Source organism: Lissotriton helveticus, chromosome 11, assembly GCF_964261635.1.
Source record: "Lissotriton helveticus chromosome 11, aLisHel1.1, whole genome shotgun sequence".
Lineage (NCBI taxonomy): Eukaryota > Metazoa > Chordata > Amphibia > Caudata > Salamandridae > Lissotriton > Lissotriton helveticus.
Window position 1 is genome coordinate 472821631 of NC_136072.1, and position 23756 is coordinate 472845386.

Consider the following 23756-nt stretch of genomic DNA (forward strand, 5'->3'; position numbering starts at 1 on the left):
CGCAGTCGGCTTCAAGTTTGGAGCAAACAACACTTGGCAAGAGCAATCCACGCGGAACCGGGAGATTGCTTCTCACTCGAACCAGGAGGGTCAGAGTGGGGGCTCCTTTTCAGGGGAGCTGGTGCAGATCTGGAGTAACCAGATTTGCAGGTCGAATTTCAAAGTTCGTCGGTACAGGGGCCACTAGCCGGCTGGCAAGTGACCGGGCCAACGCATTGAGCCAAATGGAGCAGAAGGGCCCCACGCAGCACTCGTCGAGTGTGGAGGGCTGAACTTCGGTGCAAGAGTGGATCAGGGTTGGGGCTTCTCAAACCCCGGTGTACAGCTTCGAGGGTCACTCGTGGGCTGCACGGTCAGCGTCTCGTGGTCAATTCAAGATGGCGTGCCCCACGCTTCCGGTCGCCTCCACGGGTCTCAGCTCTGCAGGGACTGTGGATCGAGCTGTTGGAAGGCAGGCAAGCTTGATCTCGTCGATCTCTGTCACTCGAGTTCCGGCGGGAACTGCGACAAAGCAGACGTCGATGGCTGGATGGTGCCTGTTTGCACAGGGTGGTCACTCCTTGACCACAAGGGAGATTCTTCAGTCTTCTACGTTGAGTAGGATGTCGAAGGGTCCAGAGTTTCGTTTCTTATGTTTCATCAGGAAATCTCAAGTGCATTGGCACTGCTCCCAGTCTTATACTAATTTTGGGGGCTGGATTACCTGCTAGGTCCCCCCCTATGGGTGGGACCCAGGAAGGGGGTGGATACACCCCTTTCCTTTGATCCAGGCCGCCCTGGCACGAGGGCTGGAGTGCCCCAGAACCGGTTTGGCCGGATTATGCAAGGGGCAGCCTTGTGCGCCCCAGGCAGTGTCTGGTTTCTTTCAGACCTCCCTGCTACAATCCACTATCTCCTGTCTGGAGGGTGGTAACACCCCCCTGCGACAGGAAACCCTTTGTCCAGGCCCCATTTGGCTGAGTTTCGGTCAGCTTCAGGGGGTCAGACTCTTGTCTGTGGCAGAGGCATCCATTTTGTGGATCTAAGGCCCTTTTAGAAATTAACCGCATTAAAGCAAAGTAACATGTCTTACCCCTCTAGAGGGGTGGAATGCTATCCCCGTCGCCAGAACTGGCGAGGGGATAGTATTCCAAATCGTATGACACCTTACACGACATGTTTTGATAAAGCCAAACCAGAGTTGCTATATAACCGCGAGGATTATAAGACACTTAAGAGTATATGGTATGGCATTATCCTGAAACAGCTTAGGGAGTTGTTCCCGACCGCTGCAGACAGGCTCAGCTCATGCTAGAGCTCCATCTCACATGAAACCACGCACTCTGCCTCCAGGATTGATGAGGCCTTCCATAGGAGTGGCTCACAGGTTAATATGTGTCCAGATATAGGTTTAGATATAGGTATACTATATCTAAGCAAGGGGTGATTACACCACCTTACCCCAGCTGAGTGATCAGCCAGTTGTGTCAATTTAAGAACCAGCCAGGGGTGGCAAAAGATATGCTGCAGCCCCTGGTAGGCCTTGGTGGCTCCTATGCCCTGGGCACCTATAGTGCATTATACAGGGGCTGACAAGGAGTCCATTTCCAATTGTGGTATGTACCTAGGGTACATGGAATCCATTTTACAGAGAGAGCAGATGGCCTGGGGCCCTGATTAGCAGGGAACCAGGTCAACTAAGTCAAAAAACCAGCTAAACACAGGCAAAAAATCTGGGGTAACCATAGTCAGGTAGCCACCTTCCTACACAACCCCCCCCCCAAACGAAAGGAGATAAGGCTATCCTTGGCCAGGTAAGCCTATATTGCCTGAGTGGCCATATAAGGAAGTACCTGCACTAGCATGGGTACCCCCTGTCTCATGGTCCACTAAGCAGTCCCTCACCCTTTGGGTATTAGAGGGTCTCCACCATAGGGAATCACTACCTTGGGTGTGTTTATGCAAAGTTAAAGGCTGGTTTGGATATGGAGTATTGAAGTGAGGCTCTACTAAGTTAGGGCTTGGCTTCCTCCAATTATCTTCCACCATGTGTGCCTTTCTTTCTTTAACTGAGTTGCACTGTGCTCTCAGGGTCAACCTCTGGCTACCTAAAGCTGGAGGCTGGGTCCCTCTGTTTGGCTTGCTGGAGGGACAGTTCAGGTTTGGGCCCTTTGGGTCCCAGGTTTGGCTGTGCCCAACAGACTCCATCTGTGGGAGGTCCCTAACTGTTTTTAAGGGGGCTCCCTCAGGAGTTTTTAAAGTTTTCACCTCACTAGGGCTACTAGTTTTGGTGCCCCTAATCTGTTGATGGGGGTGCTTTATTTGACAGGGGGCCCTCTGGGTCTCACTGTCCTTCTTGTCCTCTGCAGCCCTGGGCTGGCTAAGGCAAGGGAGAGATGGGCAGGTTACCTGCTCCAGACTGGGTCCCACCTGAGAAGGGTCCACTGACATCAGAGGTTCTGTCAGGCTAGGCCCAACCACCTCTGGGGCAGTTCCTTCATCAAGGGTAAGATCAGTTCCCTGAGGAGGCTGATCCTGTCCTAAAGTCTGGTGAGGGGGAGATTTCTCTTCCTCCTCCATGCTCTCAGTTTGTGTGGAGTTATCCATCATTTCAGGCTTCACAACACACATATCAGTTTGAGTTTGGGCTGTGGCCATCACAGCCCCACCAACCTTTTCAGGAGGAGACTCAGTTTGGGTTTCTGCTGTTATCATAACAGCTTTGCTATTCTGTTCAGGAAGAGCTTTTGCTAAAGATGGGGCAGAGAGTTTCTCAGCCCTACCAACCTTTTCAGGAAGGACATCTTGAATTGGGGCTGACGCCATTACAGCCCCACTAACCTTTCCATTGGAATTCACCATTCTAGAATGGGTTTCCTGTTCAACCTCAGCCCAGGCTGAGATTTCCAAATCATTACCAAGTAGGCAGTCTACAGGCAAGTTTGATGACACTGCCACTCTCTTTGGGACAATGACACCTCCCCAGCTGAGACTTACTACTGCCATGGGATGATTTGTTTTGATGCCATCAATGTTTGTCACCTGGTATGTGGCACCAGGTAAAAGTTGCTTAGAGGGGACTATACCATCAGCCACCATGGTGATGCTAGCCCCTGTGTCTCTAAAAGCTTCAACTTTCAAACCATTGATGATGGGTTCTTGTCTATATTTGCTCAAAGTATTTGGGCAATCAGAGAAGTTGGCAAACCCCATGCCAGTCTCATAAACAAGATCATTTGGTGATGGGGACCTGGATAGGCCAGGGTCCACCTGAGCTCCAAAAGTAAACCCACCCAGATTCCTGGGTGTGCTCCCACTTCCTGGGGGATTACTGCTGACAGTAACAGGAGGTGTTGGAGCTGGCTTTGGAGGTATATTTTCTTTATTGCCATTCTTGGGACAACAGTGGTCTGTTTTGTAATGCCCAACCCGCTTACAGACATGGCAATAGGGCTTTTTTTCTGTTGAAGAAGTGTCTTGGGACCCACCCCCATTCTTGGAGTTTTGGGGCCCTGGGGAAGTCTTTTCTTTATTTTTATCCCCACCCTTATCTTGAGGCTTGGTAGACTCCTTCTTCTGGTTACTGTCCTGATTCTTAGGCCTAATCCTGGCTCTGACCCACTTGTCTGCCTTCTTTCCCAATTCTTGGGGAGAGGTCAGATCAGAGTCCACCAGGTGCTGGTGTAAGAGCTGGTTCTGACAATTACTTAGGATCTGCTCCCTCATAATCAAATTATACAATCCTGTAAAGTCATGTACTTTGCTGCCATGTAGCCAACCCTCCAGAGCCTTAGTTGCACAATCAACAAAATCAGTCCAGTCCTGAGTCTTTGTCTTCTGGGTGTCTCTGAACTTCAACCTGTACTGTTCAGTGGTTAAGCCAAACCCATCTATGAGGACACTTCTCAGGATTTTGTAATTGTTTGCATCCTCATATCTGACAGTGAGGAGCTTATCTCTCCCTTTCTCTGAAAAGGAGTACCATAAGATTGCTGCCCACTGTTCCTCAGGAACCTGCTGTACCATGCAGGCTCTCTCAAGAGCAGTTATCCACTTGTGGATGTCATCCCCTTCCTTGTAGGGGGGCACAATCTTTGTCAGGTTTCTACTATCATAGGACCTGGGTTTCTCTTTAGGAATATTGCTGCCACCAGTGGCATCTAAGCCACACAATTTTTGCTCTCTTGCCAAGGCAAGTCTAGCTTGAGCCAAGGCTACCTCCTCCCTCTCTATTTGGAGTTTGACAGCCCTCATTCTGGCCCTATGCTCTAGCTTTTGAGAAGCAGTCATACCTCTCTGAGATTCTCTTGAGGCACTAGAAATATGAGAGTCCCCTGAGGGAGATCTCACTCTTCTGTTGCCTGGGAGAATGACATGGTAGGATCTGGGGAGGTGCTGGCCCTCTCCATTTCCCAGTAGGTCTAAGTTGGCCTGGCTAAGCCTGGCAACTTTACCTTGGTTAACCCCTAGCTCCTGATCTTCAGGGTCCTCTACATCGGAGTCCTCCTCCTCCTCCTCTTCTTCCTCTTCTTCTTTCTCCTCTGGAGTGGTATCAGTTACAGGGGGGTTCACTCCATCTCCTGACTCTAAGGGAACTTCATTCACCTTCTCTAAGTCATCCTGTTCTAGAATGGCTATCAGGATAGGACAGGTGGGACTTCTGCCCCTTTTTAACCCTCTTGAGATGCACAAGGCAATCAAGTCTTTTCGGGTTAGTTTGTCATAGCTGGAAGTTGCCTGGGTAAGGTCAACTGTCACAGGAGCAGACCCTGAGGCTTTTCCTGTGTCAGACATGACTCTAGTGTGGTGTAAGTGATGCACCTACCTACACTAATGTTTCCCTACTGTACCTTACTAGTGAGTTGTAGTCAGGGTGTGCTAATCCCTTTAATCTACAACTACTAAATTCAGTAGAATTTAAGTATGCTAAGCTTTTGATTTATATGTACCTAGAGGTACTTGATGTGATCTTTCAATTTGATAAAAGATTGCAATGGTAAAACAACAGCAAGCTCAAATCCGCACCGCTGCTCACCAATGTGAGAAGTTGGCCTGATAGGTGATGTTTCCAATTCTGGAACCACCTGTTATCAGACCAAACAATCCCTTATGGTGTCTGGTTGTAAGTCAACCTTATTAGACAAGCTATCCTAGGGGTAGCATGGACTAAGCAGCCTAAAGGCTTAACTTAAGAGGTCGTGTTAAGCGAGCTGTTTTACCACATACAATCCTGTAATATCAAATGAAAGGACACCACACAAGTATATATTATAAAAATATATGTGTTTATTACTAAAAACAATCCCCAGTATTCTTTATGAATAAAGGGGCACAAGTGTTAAATCAAAAGCACAGTTTAAACATACAAAGTTGCACAATTATGGATGAGGGCGGGGGCCACTCAAACCATATACTAAACAAGTGGTATAAGAGATACCAATCGAACAGTGGTTAGGCCTAGGGCCTAGGGAATCGCTGGGAGCAGTCAGGACAAGCAGTGCTGAAGTCGGGAAAAGCCCGCGGGATTCGGGTGCAGTGCAGAAAGCGCACGCATGCACCAATGTTAACCAATGGTGCGTAAAAGTTATAAAGTTACAGTTTAAGGACACTTCCGCTGAACCTAGAGGAACAAAACTTAAGACACAGACCCTAGAGATGTGTACCAGTGTGGGAACACCGGCGGAGCAAAGTTACCTCACCCACAGGAAGCGGGTGCACAGGGTCGAAGTTGAGTCGGGTTTCGTCACGCAGGCTCTTGGTGCTTGAAGCTGAAAGGGCTGCAGGCGGGGTGAAGGAGAAGTGTCCGGTGGAGTCCAAGGGTGGACTCAAGTCAAAAAGTACCTGAAAGCAGAGGGGACAGAGTCTGGGTCACTCAGCAGTGACCAGGGTGGAACCAGGACGGAACCAGGCAATGTCGGGCGCAATCAGGTGGTCGTCAAGGAGCTTCTCTCTGCTGTCACATGGGCTCTGGGGCATCTGCGACGTCCAGGAGCGGGTCACGATCTGTCCCACGAGGGCTCTCGCTGTCGGCGCAGTCGGCTTCAAGTTTGGAGCAAACAACACTTGGCAAAAGCAATCCACGCGGAACCGGGAGATTGCTTCTCACTCGAACCAGGAGGGTCAGAGTGGGGGCTCCTTTTCAGGGGAGCTGGTGCAGATCTGGAGCAACCAGATTTGCAGGTAGAATTTCAGAGTTCGTCGGTACAGGGGCCACTAGCCGGCTGGCAAGTGACCGGGCCAACGCGTTGAGCCAAATGGAGCAGAAGGGCCCCACGCAGCACTCGTCGAGTGTGGAGGGCTGAACTTCGGTGCAAGAGTGGCTCAGGGTTGGGGCTTCTCAAACCCCAGTGTACAGCTTCAAGGGTCACTCGTGGGCTGCACGGTCAGCGTCTCGTGGTCAATTCAAGATGGCATGCCCCACGCTTCCGGTCGCCTCCACGGGTCTCAGCTCTGCAGGGACTGTGGATCGGGCTGTTGGAAGGCAGGCAAGCTTGATCTCGTCAATCTCTGTCGCTCGAGTTCCGGCGGGAACTGCAACAAAGCAGACGTCGATGGCTGGATGGTGCCTGTTTGCACAGGGTGGTCACTCCTTGACCACAAGGGAGATTCTTCAGTCTTCTACGTTGAGTAGGATGTCGAAGGGTCCAGAGTTTCGTTTCTTATGTTTCATCAGGAAATCTCAAGTGCATTGGCACTGCTCCCAGTCTTATACTAATTTTGGGGGCTGGATTACCTGCTAGGTCCCCCCCATGGGTGGGACCCAGGAAGGGGGTGGATACACCCCTTTCCTTTGATCCAGGCCGCCCTGGCACGAGGGCTGGAGTGCCCCAGAACCGGTTTGGCCGGATTATGCAAGGGGCAGCCTTGTGCGCCCCAGGCAGTGTCTGGTTTCTTTCAGACCTCCCTGCTACAATCCACTATCTCCTGTCTGGAGGGTGGTAAGACCCCCCTGCGACAGGAAACCCTTTGCCCAGGCCCCATTTGGCTGAGTTTCGGTCAGCTTCAGGGGGTCAGACTCTTGTCTGTGGCAGAGGCATCCATTTTGTGGATCTAAGGCCCTTTTAGAAATTAACCGCATTAAAGCAAAGTAGCATGTCTTACCCCTCTAGAGGGGTGGAATGCTATCCCCGTCGCCAGAACTGGCGAGGGGATAGTATTCCAAATCGTATGACACCTTACACGACATGTTTTGATAAAGCCAAACCAGAGTTGCTATATAACCGCGAGGATTATAAGACACTTAAGAGTATATGGTATGGCATTATCCTGAAACAGCTTAGGGAGTTGTTCCCGACCGCTGCAGACAGGCTCAGCTCATGCTAGAGCTCCATCTCACATGAAACCACGCACTCTGCCTCCAGGATTGATGAGGCCTTCCATAGGAGTGGCTCACAGGTTAATATGTGTCCAGATATAGGTTTAGATATAGGTATACTATATCTAAGCAAGGGGTGATTACACCACCTTACCCCAGCTGAGTGATCAGCCAGTTGTGTCAATTTAAGAACCAGCCAGGGGTGGCAAAAGATATGCTGCAGCCCCTGGTAGGCCTTGGTGGCTCCTATGCCCTGGGCACCTATAGTGCATTATACAGGGGCTGACAAGGAGTCCATTTCCAATTGTGGTATGTACCTAGGGTACATGGAATCCATTTTACAGAGAGAGCAGATGGCCTGGGGCCCTGATTAGCAGGGAACCAGGTCAACTAAGTCAAAAAACCAGCTAAACACAGGCAAAAAATCTGGGGTAACCATAGTCAGGTAGCCACCTTCCTACAGTAATGCTAATCACTGTGTTGGTGTCCATTATTTCCACAGCATGTGGACCTCGGGCCCGCGATCCAACATTGGCGACGAGCGGGTCTGAGCCCGCGGGTGTGCTGGCAGCCACCAAACTGTTCCTCGTGGGAGACATGTAGCCTCAGTATACGTCACCCCCCGCTTCTCTGCCACCGGTGCAGGGTGACTGTAAAGACACAGTGGCGGCGACCTGCAATGCCCTGCAGCCCCTGCCATACCAACCTGCTCTGAGGTAGCCTACCACAGTTTGATGTTCATGTTGCCGCTGGCCTGCTGAATTGCGGCATGAATAGAAAGGGTCAGCACCAATGAGGTTGCAGAAAGTAAAAACAATTTATTATGAAATATTTTGAACTGGATAGGGATATCCTCTGCTCATACTCCTTTTTATTGTTGTGTACTTCGACGTCTCGGTTTATAAGATGCCCATTTTAGGTACATAACATAATATATTAAAAAGATGGTGTTTAGCCAATCCATGTGTGACCTGTTGTAAAATATGACAGGCTTTAAAACCTGTCATTTTCTTATTTTCAGTAGCGAAGTGCATCCCTTTGTATTCACTATTTTTTATATAGCTTTCTTCATTGCATAATATTGTGATAGTGCAACAAAAAATTGGATTGTCTTAAGCTTTATATTCCACTGAAGAGGCTAGTGTACATGCTGTTTAGTACCAGGAAATAGGTTAAGCAAGGTCACACATCCGATGATAACTTATCCCTCACTCAAGGTGCACAATAAGTGGACATTTCATTATGGTTTAACATCAAGAAGCAAGCCACATTGATAACCAAGTTGGGAGTGCTTATTTTTTGTAAATTTTCTTTGAGTGAATAATATTGTTTTTAGACCATTTCTAGTGTGCCATTTAATGTCCACTCACACCAATGGAACACTCTTATAGCTGTATTCTATTTTAACTGTTCTCTTCTGTTTTTCAGAGGCTTTTGAATCACTGGTTCGATTTGCTGTAAATCACACAAATTCCTTATTTGAGTCGGCGTATAGAGGTATGGCAAGAGAAGCTGTGGAACCAGTTAAAGAGCTCTTCACAGATGTATCGCTATACATCTTGGGTGCTGAAACCACGGTGGGAAATGCCGCCTTGCGGTTCTTCGACAGCCTGTTCCCATTGGTCTACAGTCGCCTTATAAATCCTGGGATTATTGATTTGTCGGAGGAATATACCGAGTGTTTGCGACTAACAAGGCAGGATATCAATCCTTTTGGACAGTTCTACAAAGAAATGATTGCAGAACTATCAAAATCTCTCTGGGCAAGTAGGGTGCTGAGCCAAGCTCTAAATATGGGTATAGAGGTAATAAACCTGACAGAGCATTTGACAATCACAAAGGAATGCAGCAGAGCTTTGGTGAAGATGCAGTATTGCCCACACTGCCAGGGTTTAACGTTAATCAGGCCATGTGTTGGTTACTGCCTCAATGTAATGAGGGGATGCATGGCCAGCGTGGCGGAGCTTGACTCTCATTGGAGGGACTACATATCTACACTGGAATATCTATCCAATGAAATTGCAGGATCCCATGGCCTTGAGCAAGCGCTCTTGGGAATTCAGAGTGTGGTCAATGAAGCTATCCTCTATGCTCAACTGAATGGACCTCAGCTCTCTGCTACTGTAAGTATAGTGATTTTGTTTCAAATCCCAGCTCATAATGATGTGTTGTGAAATCAAATCCACATTTGGATAATTGTAAAGACAGTGTGCATGGTAAAACATTTCAACATTGTCTTCCATCAAGAAACTTTTTTTCAGACAACTTGCTCTTATATATCTCCAAATGTCTTGTTGGAGGACTCAGAAGCAATATAAAAGGACTGTAACTTTCTTGTCATTGGTTTTCATTAGTGAGAAATGCATAGGGTCCTGAGTTATATGGTTATCACTGAGGTATGTGACAGATATCCCGTCCATTGTATTACGAGCGTGTTTCTTTTCTCTGAGTTTTATATAACGCAAACTTGACCCAAAAGTATCAGTGCACTTTACAAGAAGACCAGTTATGTTACACAAGCTCAGAATAATTTTTGTTAGGCTTGAGGAGATTAAGTGATGTGCCCAGAATCACTGGATGTTGAACGTCATTGTCAAGACTCGAACCCAGTTCCCCAGATTTGAGATGGACCGCCCTAGCCCGTTAGACCACATCTATATCTTAATGCATTTGCAATAAGTTAGTCTGAAAATCCGTCACATTTGTGACGGTGTTCTCATCCATCAAAATTTAAATCAGCCCACATGTGACATAGAAGTGCCATATAAATGGTGGCCATCTTTTTATTTGCTATCATTGCTATATTAATGTACATTGCTGCTTAGTTTTATTTCATTTTTCAAATTATTGGTTTCTTTTTGAATTACCAGCTCTTTGGGTTCCAGTGTGAGCATGTGTTTGAGCATAATTGCAGCTGTTAAATTAATTGTTGTTGTAGGGGTTGGGTAGATGATGGTGGGTCTACATCCCCAATTCCACCGAGTGAGAAGGCAGTCCAGTCAAAAATCCTTAAAGATTCCAGGTCAATTTACTGGCCAAAGGCCTTCAACAACTGTTGATCCAGTGCATTCAGAGGTGAAAAATAAAGACTGTTGAGATGAGGGGATCTTGTTCAAAAAGTTTAGTAGGCAACTATTGCCTCAAAGGTTACCTTGGCATAGGTAGTGTTTCTGCTTTCCTTTTCAAAGTCTTATGCCTTGAAATTATCTTCAGCAATAGGAACACAAACATTCTTGAGTCACTACTTGAATGTTTTAATGGTGATTTAATAGAAGTGTTTTGTCACCAGTTAAGCTATTTGATTGTCTTTAAAGATGGCATTGATTATTGAGTGTTTACTTGGAGGAGCAGCTTGAACTTCTTGATTCTGATGAGGAAGCCACTGCTCTTTGTATGTTTTTTAAGGTAGTTGGTTTGGACAACATCATGGATGAATAATATTATTCCTCATCCATTGCTGCAAATCCGGCCCTTACAGGTCTTGTGCTACATGATGATGTGGTTTCCTTAGGAATGTATATGAAATTAAAAGCCTACAGGACCATTATGATTAATGTCAAATGTAAAATGTGTTTTTCATGGATTATGAAGAAAATATTTTGAGTTCAGCTAAAGTTCAGTGTATTTGCTGTCTGAGAATGTGGTATCACATGTCTGTGTTTTTAGAGATAGATGGCAGAGTGAACAGATGAGTTTTAACAATATTCAAGGCCATGGAAGCACAACTCCTAGATAACACTTAGGCTACGTTGCAGAGTTTGCAATTACAACAGTGTAGTTAAGGTTCTGTTGCACTTTTCTTTGGGATTTGGTTGAATCTTCTTTACAGCTTTAATCACTTTGGCATCTTTTGACACCTCTACATGAAATTTGATAGTTGTTTCATGCATCCAGCTCAGGTTTTTTTAGTTCAAATTTCATGCAGACCAATCAACTGCGGATAGAGTTATTTGGGATGAGCGATTTTCATTTTATGTCCCTGGGAATATTTGATTTTCGTTATAGCAAAAACTGCTGAATGACATTAAAACAAATTCAGTATGACACAACACTTTGCTCACAATAAGCCCTTTTTAGGTGTGGCCTAAAGATAGCTTTAGCTGTCTTGCCAGCCCCATGTTTTCCTTAATTTTTAAATAAAAAATACATGCATACAGGAGGCTTCTAGTCCACCTGGTCTATTCTATAGGCTGCTCGAATGTCACTTGAATTAAACTCCCTCCTACCACAACACACAGTTTGGGACAGTGGCTAAGACTACTTCAGCCATTGGATACCTCCACTTTGATTGACTGCATTTTTCATGAGCACATGTATACAACTACCATAAAAGGTAGTCCCTAATGTTAGGCATTTGAAGGTGTATATCTATGATGACGTTGTCGATTGCAACATGCACTGTCACTTTAAATTTCTGAATTTCACTCCATAGCGTGTCATGTGATCAAGGGCCAAGGAGGCCCGAAACGCGTCATGACTAAGGTGCGGGGTTACTTGCACAAATACAAAATATTGCACCTTCAAATTTTGGGTCCGCTGTCGTCCTTCGAATTCCTTAAGGTGTCGACTTTCCTGTTATATATATATATATATATATATATATATATATATATATATATATATATATATATATATATATATATATATATATATATATATATATTTACCAGTGACTGCTAGTACCTGTGTATAGTATACTGCCATCACTTACTTTGGGAAATATAAATAAAAGTATTGAAATCTGCTGTATTGACTCATCAATCATTATAACCTACTTTGGCATGCTTATTTTCCTATGGAAAACAAGCAAAAATCATTAAAACTGACGAAGTGTGTAAGCACATGCATATGTTGAAGCTACACTTATCAGCTTTATCAAGGTCATTTGAGAGATTGTAGCTTACTTAGAAACCACTTGAGATACAGCAGCTTCAGGAAATAATTTCAAGTTTATGGTATCTGACTCGAAAGGGATCGCTAGTTAAGACAAGAGGTACTGCAGGTGTGGGGAGACTTTATTTGGATCTGACACTAAAAGGACACAAGGTAGTATATATTCCAATATCTTTGTCTATTGATTTGCTCCACTGACTACCACAGTATAGAGCACTGGGTCATGGACTTTAATATAAGATACTGAGATTATTGCCACATGTATAGTGCCACTCCTAAAACATTTTTGCTAGGAATAAGGTTAAGTCACTTGAGTTTACCAGTGACTTTTAGTAAGTTACATACTAGGACGGCATCACAAATGTTCCTAAGTAGTCAAGACATTTATTAAAAGTTACCAGCCTAGTGTTTTCTAAAAGCATTTTGTAAGAAATTAGGCTACAGGTTGAGAGGGATGAAACCCTTCTCAATCAGCAACCACAATTTTCTCAGGGTGAAGTCACAAGCAACCCTAAAATTAACCCTTGCTCAACCCTCAGGTAACGTGCCACAGAGCAGTCAGGCTTAACTCAGAGGCAATGTGTAAAGTATTTGTGCAATACTTCAAACAGTAAAACAGTGAAAACACACCCCAAAAGGATCCTTCAACAGGTTAGCAAAATAGAGTACATTTTGATAAATACAACAAGACCAAGGCAGCAAAAATCCAATCAGTAGAACAGGAGATATGATGTTTTTAAAGATTTTCGTGAAAATAGCACCAAAAAGCACAACACACCAACTGTGGATATCTATGTGCACCGGACAGGGACAAATTCACAAGTTCAGGCTGACCGCAATGGAGCACAGACTGCCTACATCGTTGTCGAGCATCCTGTTGACAAGGGTATGTGAGGTGATCCGAAGTCCAATGTCGAGGATGTGTTGCGCAGTCGGGCCAATGCATCAGTTGTGATGCAATGTGGAGTCCGACATCACTGTCAAGGCTGCCATCGATGAGGGATGCGGTAGCCTTCACCAAAGATGCTTTGTGCAACGGCACTGCCTCAGTTCGGATTGGAGTTGCGCCGTGCAGCAAAGTAGATGCATTGGTTCTCCTGAATCCACAGAGGCTGGCAGAGCACCTTAGGCCCACTTCCAAAGAACCCAAAACTGGAGCACACCACTTAGCAAGGTAGACTTACTGATGGCAGAGTTTAGGTGGAGGTGCATGGTTGTTGGAAGCTTGGTATGTCCCTGAGGCTTCAGATCAGGAAGCTAGTAAACTTGCCCTTGGAGTAACTCTGGGGTTCTGGCTCAAGAGATGCAGATCCACTCCTTCTCACCTAGTCAAGAGGGAAAGAGGCAGCAGGTCAGCACAGCAGGGCGGCAGTCCATTCAGGTCAGCAGTTCAAAAGAGTGGCAGGCCTCTAATCAGCACATCAGCCCTTCTTTCTGGCAGAGTATCCACAGGTTCAGAAGTGCACTGAAGAGGTTGGTTATGAGCTCCAATATTTATACCTGGTGCCCTCCCTCTGGAAGGTGGTAGAAGGTTATAGAAATCCCCTTTGAAGTCCCCGGTGGTAGCGCGGTGCGGGCGTTCTAAAGGGTGGGCAGGGCAGCACTGGGGAGGGAGCACGGAAGGGGTTAAGATTTTTTCCATGCGTTCTAGCTTTTTCGTCGATTGAGCAGCCCTGTCTTCGAGGTCTGAAATCCGACCTTCAGCAGTGTCCAGGCGTCAGTCATGGATATCTAATCTGGCCCCAAATGAGTCCAGGCGTTTTTCCAGCACGTCAAACCTGTTGTCGAGCGACTTGAACCCAGCCCTTAGCTCCACAAGTAAATCGGGGTTGGAGGAGGCAGTCTCCAGTACAGCGGTCAAAACCTGGCCACCTTCAGCCATGTTGGTGCTGCGATCTTGTGCTCCTTCTATGGCAACAGGGAACAAGAGCACTCTCATTTTAGGATGCTTTTTGCCCATATCTGTGTGCCCCGAGCCAGGTAAATAGGTCGCCGGAGGCAGCAGCAGCAGGTTCAAAGTAGAGTGTGGGCGCGTCACAATTACCCCAATGTTAGTTCGTAGGCACACCACTGTCGGCCACGTGTGAGGTGAGAGGTACTGGTATAAGAGTACTGAGGCATCCACAAAATGGGAAGGTTGCCTCGGAGGGCTGCAGAAGCTCATGTGGGAGTCGAGTGGCCAGGGATAGGGGGGGAGAGCTCCTCTGCAATGGAGGGGACCAGGTCTGAAAAGTGGAATCAGCTAGGCAGGCCCCAGGTGCTGTGCGCCCAAGATGGCTAACACATGTAGCATGATGAGGGACTTCGAAGTCTCAGCGAGCCCAACAGCTTCCCCCCCTGGGTCGGGATCATCCGTGCCGATTCACACTGCTGCAGCGTGGTGTAGATGGTTCAGATCTCCAACGCAGCAATGTTGCTGGTCAAAGGGCAGGGGCTGCTTGTGGCCGATCGCACAGCGGCGGTCCGCTATACGTGCGTTAATGGGCCAGTGGTGTCACAACAGATCCACCCCCCACGGCCTCCGTGCACAGCCAGACGGCTTCCTCCTTGGCGCACCCGAGGTCCCTGTCTCACCGCAGGCCTACGGGAGCATTGTCTGTGCACGCAGCCCCTGCGGATGCTGATAAGGGGGGCGCTGTGATGGCCGTAAGGGTCTAGAGGTGGGGGGAGCTAGCGACCCACTCACCGCAGTCCGGGTTAAGGCCAGGAGCTTTTCTGCGGTCTCTACCATGGGACACAGGTGCGTTCTTGAGGTCAGCAGAGCGGGAGTCCCAGCAGCCCACGTTGTAGGCTGCAGTTGGCTCCGCCCCTCCAGGTCTCGGAGCTGTTTTCAGCAGGTTGCGGGCGGGTTATGTGGCTAGAAACTACACCATCGCAGCACCGTCGGGAGAGGATCAAACGCCTAGCATTTCAGCATTTTGGCGAGTCATATTTGCCGAGGCAGACGGATTTATGCAGGGCCACCAATCGGAGCTTCAACCCCACATGGCCATCTTGGTCCGCGGCTTGGCCACGCCCCCCTGATAATGTCCTACTTCATGATTTCCCATATCAAAATCTCCGAAGGCACTAGTATTTGTATCAGGCCCTCCTCTGGTCTCCATTTGTCTACTTATCGCCATGGCATTGTCAGTTGCATCCCCTGTCGAATGTGGTAAGTAATCATTGATAGACCTGCACTTCTGAAACAGGCTCTCCTGTATGAAGAAAGTGGAGTTCCTACATGTTGGCACCTCCTGCACAAGGCTTTTACAGGGCTCTATTAGCATGTGGAATGATCCTTATTTGACTCCAGGCTTTGAAAGAAAGGCTCAAATGAGTGCAAATCCGGTGACAGGTATGTTGTTAACTACAGCTTTGCTTGTGAGGAATGCCTACACAATCAGGTTGATGGATTGTGCTAAACGTAGGGCTCTGAAGTATTTTCCGTCCTGTGACTTGACCACTGGTCCTCATATCTGTTGTGAGGTGGAGACAGCTGTCTCCTTCATTGCTTTGCCAATCAATTCCAGTACTATATAGCAGCACTGGCAGAGCTACTGTGGAGAAATCGATCTGGCTTGAAACCTTCTATTTTGAACAGAGGGTCCTGCATATTCTAGAAACCCCTCTTCATCCACCAAAGAGAAAAGCAGGAGGTCAGTTACTAACATTTTGGCCACCTTTTCAGTGCATAAATGGACATTTTGGGTTTTGTGTAATGTGACTCCTTGCTGAACATAAACTTGTTATTTGTTGTTGTGACAACTTTTTATATGAGGAACTGCTGCAAGTGACCTGCTGGCAGCAGATATGCTGGTTGAAAGCTTTGCGGTGAATATATCCCTCTTTTCATTGTGCCATGGCAAAGTTCAATTGGCAATCACTACACACTACAAGCCACAGTCAAAGGGCTGTTTCGCATGACAACATCTTTTTCCTCCTCACCACACCCTCCTTCTGTCAGGTCAACATCTTCTCTTCTCTCACCAGCAGCTATCTTTCTGAGATGCTCTTCCCACACAATTGCATGTTGACTTTTCAGATTGTACAAATAATCAACAAGGTCCACCTTACGTAGAGTTAGTGTATATCCAGGTGTTCATGGAATACACAATATGTGTTAAAATACCCCTCACACACCAAAAGGGCCCTTGGTGTCATGCTTCATCATTTGGGTCTTCCCGCCCCGCTGCGGGACGGGGCAGTGCTGCGACAAGCGACTACGCTGGAGCACCTTTGATTTTTGAGGGTGCTATGTGAGTGAATGGGAGTGAGTGTCAGAAGGGTCAGGGGCGATAATAAATAAGTGATGTTAAAAAATACCTGGCCTAGTGGTAGAAAAAACTTTTTAATAAACACTGGCCGGTATTGTTAAAAAGGTGATGCGGAGAGATAAAGCAGGTTAATGGACTTACTCTCCTGTGCGGGTCAACATGTTTCGGGGCATCAAGCCCCTTCGTCAGGACCGAGGTCAGATCCCCCTGTCACTCACTAATGTTTTACCACAGAAAATAAAGTGTATGTACTGAGAATAATGATCAATGTGTATAGATATAATTTATAAATATACGTGTTCCTGGCTTAGTCAGTAGTGCTGATGTAGTAAGCCTGAAAAGATAAGAGCACACAATTATAAATGCGCGGATCCCAAAGCGCAGGACTACTAGTCACCTGTAAGGGAAAAAAAGGACGAAGACGAAAAAACACATATATAGACTAAGGTACACAGTATCCTAGATTAAGCTGAAACAGTACCCTGTAAGTGAAGTGCTAATTACAAAACAGTACAAACTACAACACATATCTTTAAAGCTACAGAATAGGTTATTTTTCGAAAAAGCATGTATTCAGGCATGGATACATACTCAGGAGGTTTGGAGTCAGTGCCCCATGAGCCAAAACTGGAGCGAAGGGTAATTTTGAGGGTCCAACTGTAAATGAGAAGAAAAAGGGAACGAAGGAAAAGAATGTTTTCTTGTTCTGGGTTGTTGGAAAAAGTGAATGGTTTCTAAACTAAAATTTGTAGTCAAAGCAGTTCTCAGCTATTCCATTCGGCTGTGCCGTACTCACTCAACCCCCAGCACATCGGTGCTTCCTCCTTCATCCGTGGCTTCCGTGTAAATGAGAAGCTGGAAAGGGGCGCGTTTATATGTAGTGGGGTTGATTGAATAATTGAGAGTTAATTGATTAATGGCTCTGACTCGGGACAGGTGTGTCCGAGAAACCGAGTCCAAAGCCTGGTTGCTGCGGCGGCCATTATTAAAGGTCTAGTTTTATTGGATTTCCGTTCATTTTCAAACATTGCCTCTGTTTGCTTTTTAAAATTGCCAATGTATACCGCAGATGTATTATTATGTCCAGTCATTGTTTTACGGCGAGGAACGAAGTTATCGTCCTCGATGGGCTGGGTTTGTTTGAAGAGCGCATGCGTGGTGAAGGATTACTGCTCCGATAGGAGTACGCGTGCGCAATAGAGTTTCTAGATTCAACGCGCATGCGCGCGTAATAGAGTTTCTAGATTCAACGCGCATGTGCGCGTGAAGGGTCCCTGGTTACAGTTAGAGTGCGAAAGGTACTCTTAAAGTAAAATTAGAATATCAAGATTGACACGCATGCGCGCGTAACGGGTCCCAGGTATTATTTGAAAGTGAGAACAGCACTCTTAAAGTTAAAATCAACTACTGGCAATGATTTTAAATTCAGTGTTTTGACAATGTGTTATATCTTGTGTATCTACATAGTTGGACTGATTTCTCCAAAGTCAAGATGCATGTAAAAATAATAAATAGGGGTTCTGGTCTTAATCAAAGGTTTTGGAAGTACAAACTGATAGTATACACAGTGGATAGGGGGGTCTATTCAGATTCTCAACTGGGGCCATGGTATTTCGTCATTTAGGCCTGTCAGATGAGTGCCAAGACGATACACCCAGCGTTGTTCCTTAGATAAGAGGTCCTTGTCGTTACAGAATGCCTCTATGACTGTCCATTTCAAATAATGGATGCTGTGTCCCATTGTCACATAATGTGTCGCCATTCTGGTCGTGGTTTTTTTGCAGCGCACATTGCTGCGGTGTTCACCCATATGGACTTTCACTGGCCTGGTGGTCATGCCTACGTATTCTTTCATGCAGGGGCAGGTGATCAGATAGACCACGTTGCGGCTATTACAATTCGTGGAAGAGCGTTGCTCCCAAGTGGACTGGTTGGAAAAGGTGATGTTTCGGCTTTTTTGCGTGTACTGACAGGACGCACATGAGCCACAAGGGTGGTGTCCACTGACAGCTGTTAGTTTTGGTGGGTCAATATTGACGCGATTCTTAGGTCTTGTATGGACCAACATATCCTTTAAATTCTTACCCCTTCTGTGTGAAAACATGGGTTTTGGGAAGTTTAGTTTACCGCAGTTAAGCATTTTCCAATGTTTGTTTACAATCTTTGTGATACGGTTCGAATTGGTATTGTACGTTGTGACGCAGATAGGGCGTTGATCAGGTTCCTTTTGCACTGTAGGTTCTAACAAGGCCTCCCTGTTATTATTACGAGCTCTTTTTAGGCCTTTGTTGACAACAGTTTTTGGGTAATTTCTGTTCAGTAGTTTACGTTCTAAATCCCCTGCTTGGGTTTTGAAATCTTTGATGTCACTGCAGTTCCGCCGCAGGCGAAGGAATTGCCCATAAGGTAGATTTTCGCGTAGATGTCGCGGGTGAAAACTGCTATAAAGTAACAAACTGTTTTTAGCAGTAGGTTTGAAGTGGGTACATGTTTCTAGTCTTCCATCAATCGGATAGATATTCAAATCGAGGAACACCAGGTTGTCTTTGGAGGCTGTATGAGTGAATTTAAGGAACCGGTCTTGTTGGTTCAACCAGGTCATGAACTGATTGACTGAGTCTTGGTCCCCTCTCCAGATCACTAGCACATCGTCAATGTACCTTTTCCATGTCACCACATGGTTCCTATAGGGGTTTTGGTCGTTGAGGATTTTAGTTGTTTCTAGGTGATGTACGTACAGTCCGGCTAGGCTGGGACCACATGTACTCCCCATGCTAGTGCCTTGTTTCTGTAGATAATACGTACTTTCATACTGAAAAAAGTTTTGCTTCAGAGACAGGGAGATACATTCAAGTACTACCTGTCTTGGTGTGTGGTATTTCCAAGTTGTGGAGAAAAGGACTTCCTCTATTATCTCCAAGGTTTCCTGGTGAGGGAGGCTGGTGTAGAGGCTCTCCACATCTAAACCCAAAAGGAGTTCCTGTTCTGGGTCAAAAAGAACTTCCCTGACCAATTGTAGCACAGCTTTTGTATCCTTCAGATAGGTGTTGGTTGCTTGCACTATAGGTCTAAGGAAAGCGTCGGCGAACTTTGACAGGGGTTCCAGGATTGAATCAATCGCGGATACTATCGGGCGTCCGGGTGGATAGGGGGCGTCCTTATGAATCTTAGGTATAGTGTAAAAATAGGGTGTTTTAGGATTGTCCTGAATGAGGAAGTCACTTTCTTTCTTGGTTAGCCAGTCGTGCGCCCTGGCTTCCTCAATCATTATGAGGATACAGATCCTGACTTCTTCTGTAGGGTCTTCTCTGAGTACCTGGTAGTTACGTCTGTCGTCCAATAGTTTCCTGCATTCTCTGTCATAATTGGCATAGGTCTGTATGACCGTTGCCCCGCCTTTATCGGCTGGCTTAATTACGATATCCTGGTTGTTAGCAAGTTCCTGGAGTGCCACTCTTTCCAATCTGGTAGTGTTTTGGTAGGTATCGCCCGTGTCTGTTGGTAAGTTTTCTAGGTCTCCCATGACTGCTTTCTCAAATGCCAGACGTTCAACTCGTAGAGTAGAGTCTATTGGGGTGAAAGTAGATTTTTTCTTTAGACCTGTGTCAGATTGGTCAGCAGTATCATTGTCAGAGTTCTGAAAAAAGGCTTTCAGCTTTAATTTTCGTTTGAACTCCTTCATCTCTTGACATACTTTAAATGTGTCCATCTTATTGGTTGGTACGAAACCTAACCCTTTGCTCAGGACATTGTCTTGTGCCTGTGTTAATTGGTGGTCGGACAGGTTTACCACTAGGTTCACCGACTGGTTGATGCTGTTTGGCTCCGGGTTGACACACCCGGGGGCACCACTGGTTGTTGGTTCCAGTGGACCTGAGTCCCTTTTCGATTTCTGCCTCTTCGGGGTCCTTGGCGCTGGCCTAAAAAAGGCGGTGGGCCATAGTAGTTGAATGGAGGTGCCTGTTGGTCCCATGGGGGGAACTGGCTACCTATATAGGTTGGCCCCGGTGGATATTGCATGTAGCCTGGGGGTCCTTGCATATAGGGTTGTGGCCCTTGATAGGGTGTCCATCCTCCACCGCCCCGTGGGTACGGTCTTCTGAGGGATGGTGTCCCTCCTCTTGCTCCCTGGTTGCTATTTTTGCTTGAGCTAGAGGTGTTTGAACTTGTATCCGAAAAGTCTGTGTCCTGATCATTGTTGTAGTTTTTGGAGACATAGTCTTTTTTAATATATGGATATATGCGTTCATGAGTGAAACCCTCAGTGTCTTTTTTATGTTTCTTGTATTTGCTTTTTTTCAGGGTAAGTTCAAAATCAGTCATCTCTTGATTGAGTTCTTCAAGTCTCTTTTTAAGGGCTGCAGGTGATAGGTAACTCTTGATCTTCACCTCTAGTTCTGTGATCTCTATTTTGAGTTCTTGTGTAAGTTTAGTCGCTGTTTTTATAATAAGGACTAGCCAGTCCCTAGTACATCTCCAACTTATAACAGACCAGTCCCTCTTGAATTCTAGAACATGGGTGAAAATGAATGGTTCATTCTTTACTACTAGGCCAGGAGGGGCTGTTTTGGATTTGAGGTACTCTGACATTAGTAGGCCATGTAAAGCTGTCTTTATCTGAGTTCTTCTTAAAGTAGCTAGTTCGTCCCAATCACCATCATTTATGCCGGGTTCGGAGTTACTCAACCCTTCAAAAGGGCGTAGGATCGCTAGGATTCTGGCGACTTCGTCGTTGTCAAATGTAAGGCCACCAGCGTCCTCCATGGTGGATAGCTAACAAATTGTGTATGTTGTAACTATGTGTGTAGACTAACTGTGATGTTCGTGAGAAAGTGTATTAATATAGTGAATGAAAAAATAAATAAATGGACAGAAAATTCCGGGTTGGTTATTCTGTCACCATCCAGAAATACTGGTATTCTCAAGAGAGAAAGGAACTCCCACAGCTGCGCGCCGTCTGAAGAGAAAGAAAATATCAACAAGGGGGGGGGGGAGTGAAGAGGTGGTGCTAAACAATACCAAGGTGGGCGCATCCTCTTCTCCTTAAAGTACAAATAATCAACAAGGTCCACCTTACGTAGAGTTAGTGTATATCCAGGTGTTCATGGAATACACAATATGTGTTAAAATACGTATTATCTACAGAAACACGGCACTAGCATGGGGAGTACATGTGCCCCCAGCCTAGCCGGACTGTACGTACATCACCTAGAAACAACTAAAATCCTCAACGACCAAAACCCCTATAGGAACCATGTGGTGAGATGGAAAAGGTACATTGACGATGTGCTAGTGATCTGGAGAGGGGACCAAGACTCAGTCAATCAGTTCATGACCTGGTTGAACCAACAAGACCGGTCCCTTAAATTCACTCACACAGCCTCCAAAGAGAACCTGGTGTTCCTCGATTTGAATATCTATCCGATTGATGGAAGACTAGAAACATGTACCCACTTCAAACCTACTGCTAAAAACAGTTTGTTACTTTATAGCAGTTTTCACCCGCGACATCTACACGAAAATCTACCCTATGGGCAATTCCTTCGCCTGCGGCGGAACTGCAGTGACATCAAAGATTTCAAAACCCAAGCAGGGGATTTAGAACGTAAACTACTGAACAGAAATTACCCAAAAACTGTTGTCAACAAAGGCCTAAAAAGAGCTCGTAATAATAACAGGGAGGCCTTGTTAGAACCTACAGTGCAAAAGGAACCTGATGAATGCCCTATCTGCGTCACAACGTACAATACCAATTCGAACCGTATCACAAAGATTGTAAACAAACATTGGAAATTGCTTAACTGCGGTAAACTAAACTTCCCAAAACCCATGTTTTCACACAGAAGGGGTAAGAATTTAAAGGATATGTTGGTCCATACAAGACCTAAGAATCGCGTCAATATTGACCCACCAAAACTAACAGCTGTCAGTGGACACCACCCTTGTGGCTCATGTGCGTCCTGTCAGTACACGCAAAAAAGCCGAAACATCACCTTTTCCAACCAGTCCACTTGGGAGCAACGCTCTTCCACGAATTGTAATAGCCGCAACGTGGTCTATCTGATCACCTGCCCCTGCATGAAAGAATACGTAGGCATGACCACCAGGCCAGTGAAAGTCCGTATGGGTGAACACCGCAGCAATGTGCGCTGCAAAAAAACCACGACCAGAATGGCGACACATTATGTGACAATGGGACACAGCATCCATGATTTGAAATGGACAGTCATAGAGGCGTTCTGTAACGACAAGGACCTCTTATCTAAGGAACAACGCTGGGTGTATCGTCTTGGCACTCATCTGACAGGCCTAAATGACGAAATACCATGGCCCCAGTTGAGAATCTGAATAGACCCCCCTATCCACTGTGTATACTATCAGTTTGTACTTCCAAAACCTTTGATTAAGACCAGAACCCCTATTTATTATTTTTACATGCATCTTGACTTTGGAGAAATCAGTCCAACTATGTAGATACACGAGATATAACACATTGTCAAAACACTGAATTTAAATTAATTGCCAGTAGTTGATTTTAACTTTAAGAGTGCTGTTGTCACTGTCAAATAATACCTGGGACCCGTTACGCGCGCATGCGCGTCAATCTTGATATTCTAATTTTACTTTAAGAGTACCTTTCGCACTCTAACTGTAACCAGGGACCCTTCACGCGCACATGCGCGTTGAATCTAGAAACTCTATTACGTGCGCATGCGCGTTGAATCTAGAAACTCTATTGCGCATGCGTACTCCTATCGGAGCAGTAATCCTTCACCGCGCATGCGCTCTTCAAACAAACCCAGCCCATCGAGGACGATAACTTCGTTCCTCGCCGTAAAACAATGACTGGACATAATAATACATCTGCGGTATACATCGGCAATTTAAAAAAATGGAATAGCTGAGAACTGCTTTGACTAAAAATTTTAGCTTAGAAACCATTCACTTTTTTCCAACAACCCAGAACAAGAAAACATTATTTTCCTTCGTTCCCTTCTTCTTCCCATTTACAATTGGACCCTCAAAATTACCCTTCGCTCCAGTTTTGGCTCATGGGGCACTGACTCCAAACCTCCTGAGTATGTATCCATGCCTGAATACATGCTTTTTCGAAAAATAACCTATTGTGTAGCTTTAAAGATATGTGTTGTAGTTTGTACTGTTTTGTAATTAACACTTCACTTACAGGGTACTGTTCCAGCTTAATCTAGGATACTGTGTACTTTAGTCTATATATGTGTTTTTTCGTCTTCGTCCTTTTTTTCCCTTACAGGTGACTAGTAGTCCTGCGCTTTGGGATCCGCGCATTTATA

General features: G+C 45.9%; 1 protein-coding gene across 2 annotated transcripts in view; it reads left to right on the top strand.

The window, feature by feature from the left end:
• LOC144791380 (glypican-5-like) overlaps window positions 1–23756 on the top strand; it is a 1511072-nt gene that overhangs the window by 577006 nt on the left and 910310 nt on the right. For both annotated transcript variants that reach the window (XM_078666067.1, XM_078666066.1), the window contains exon 3: window positions 8723–9417. In XM_078666067.1, the coding sequence (XP_078522193.1) occupies window positions 8723–9417 (695 nt within the window). The remainder of the gene's footprint in view (window positions 1–8722; window positions 9418–23756) is intronic.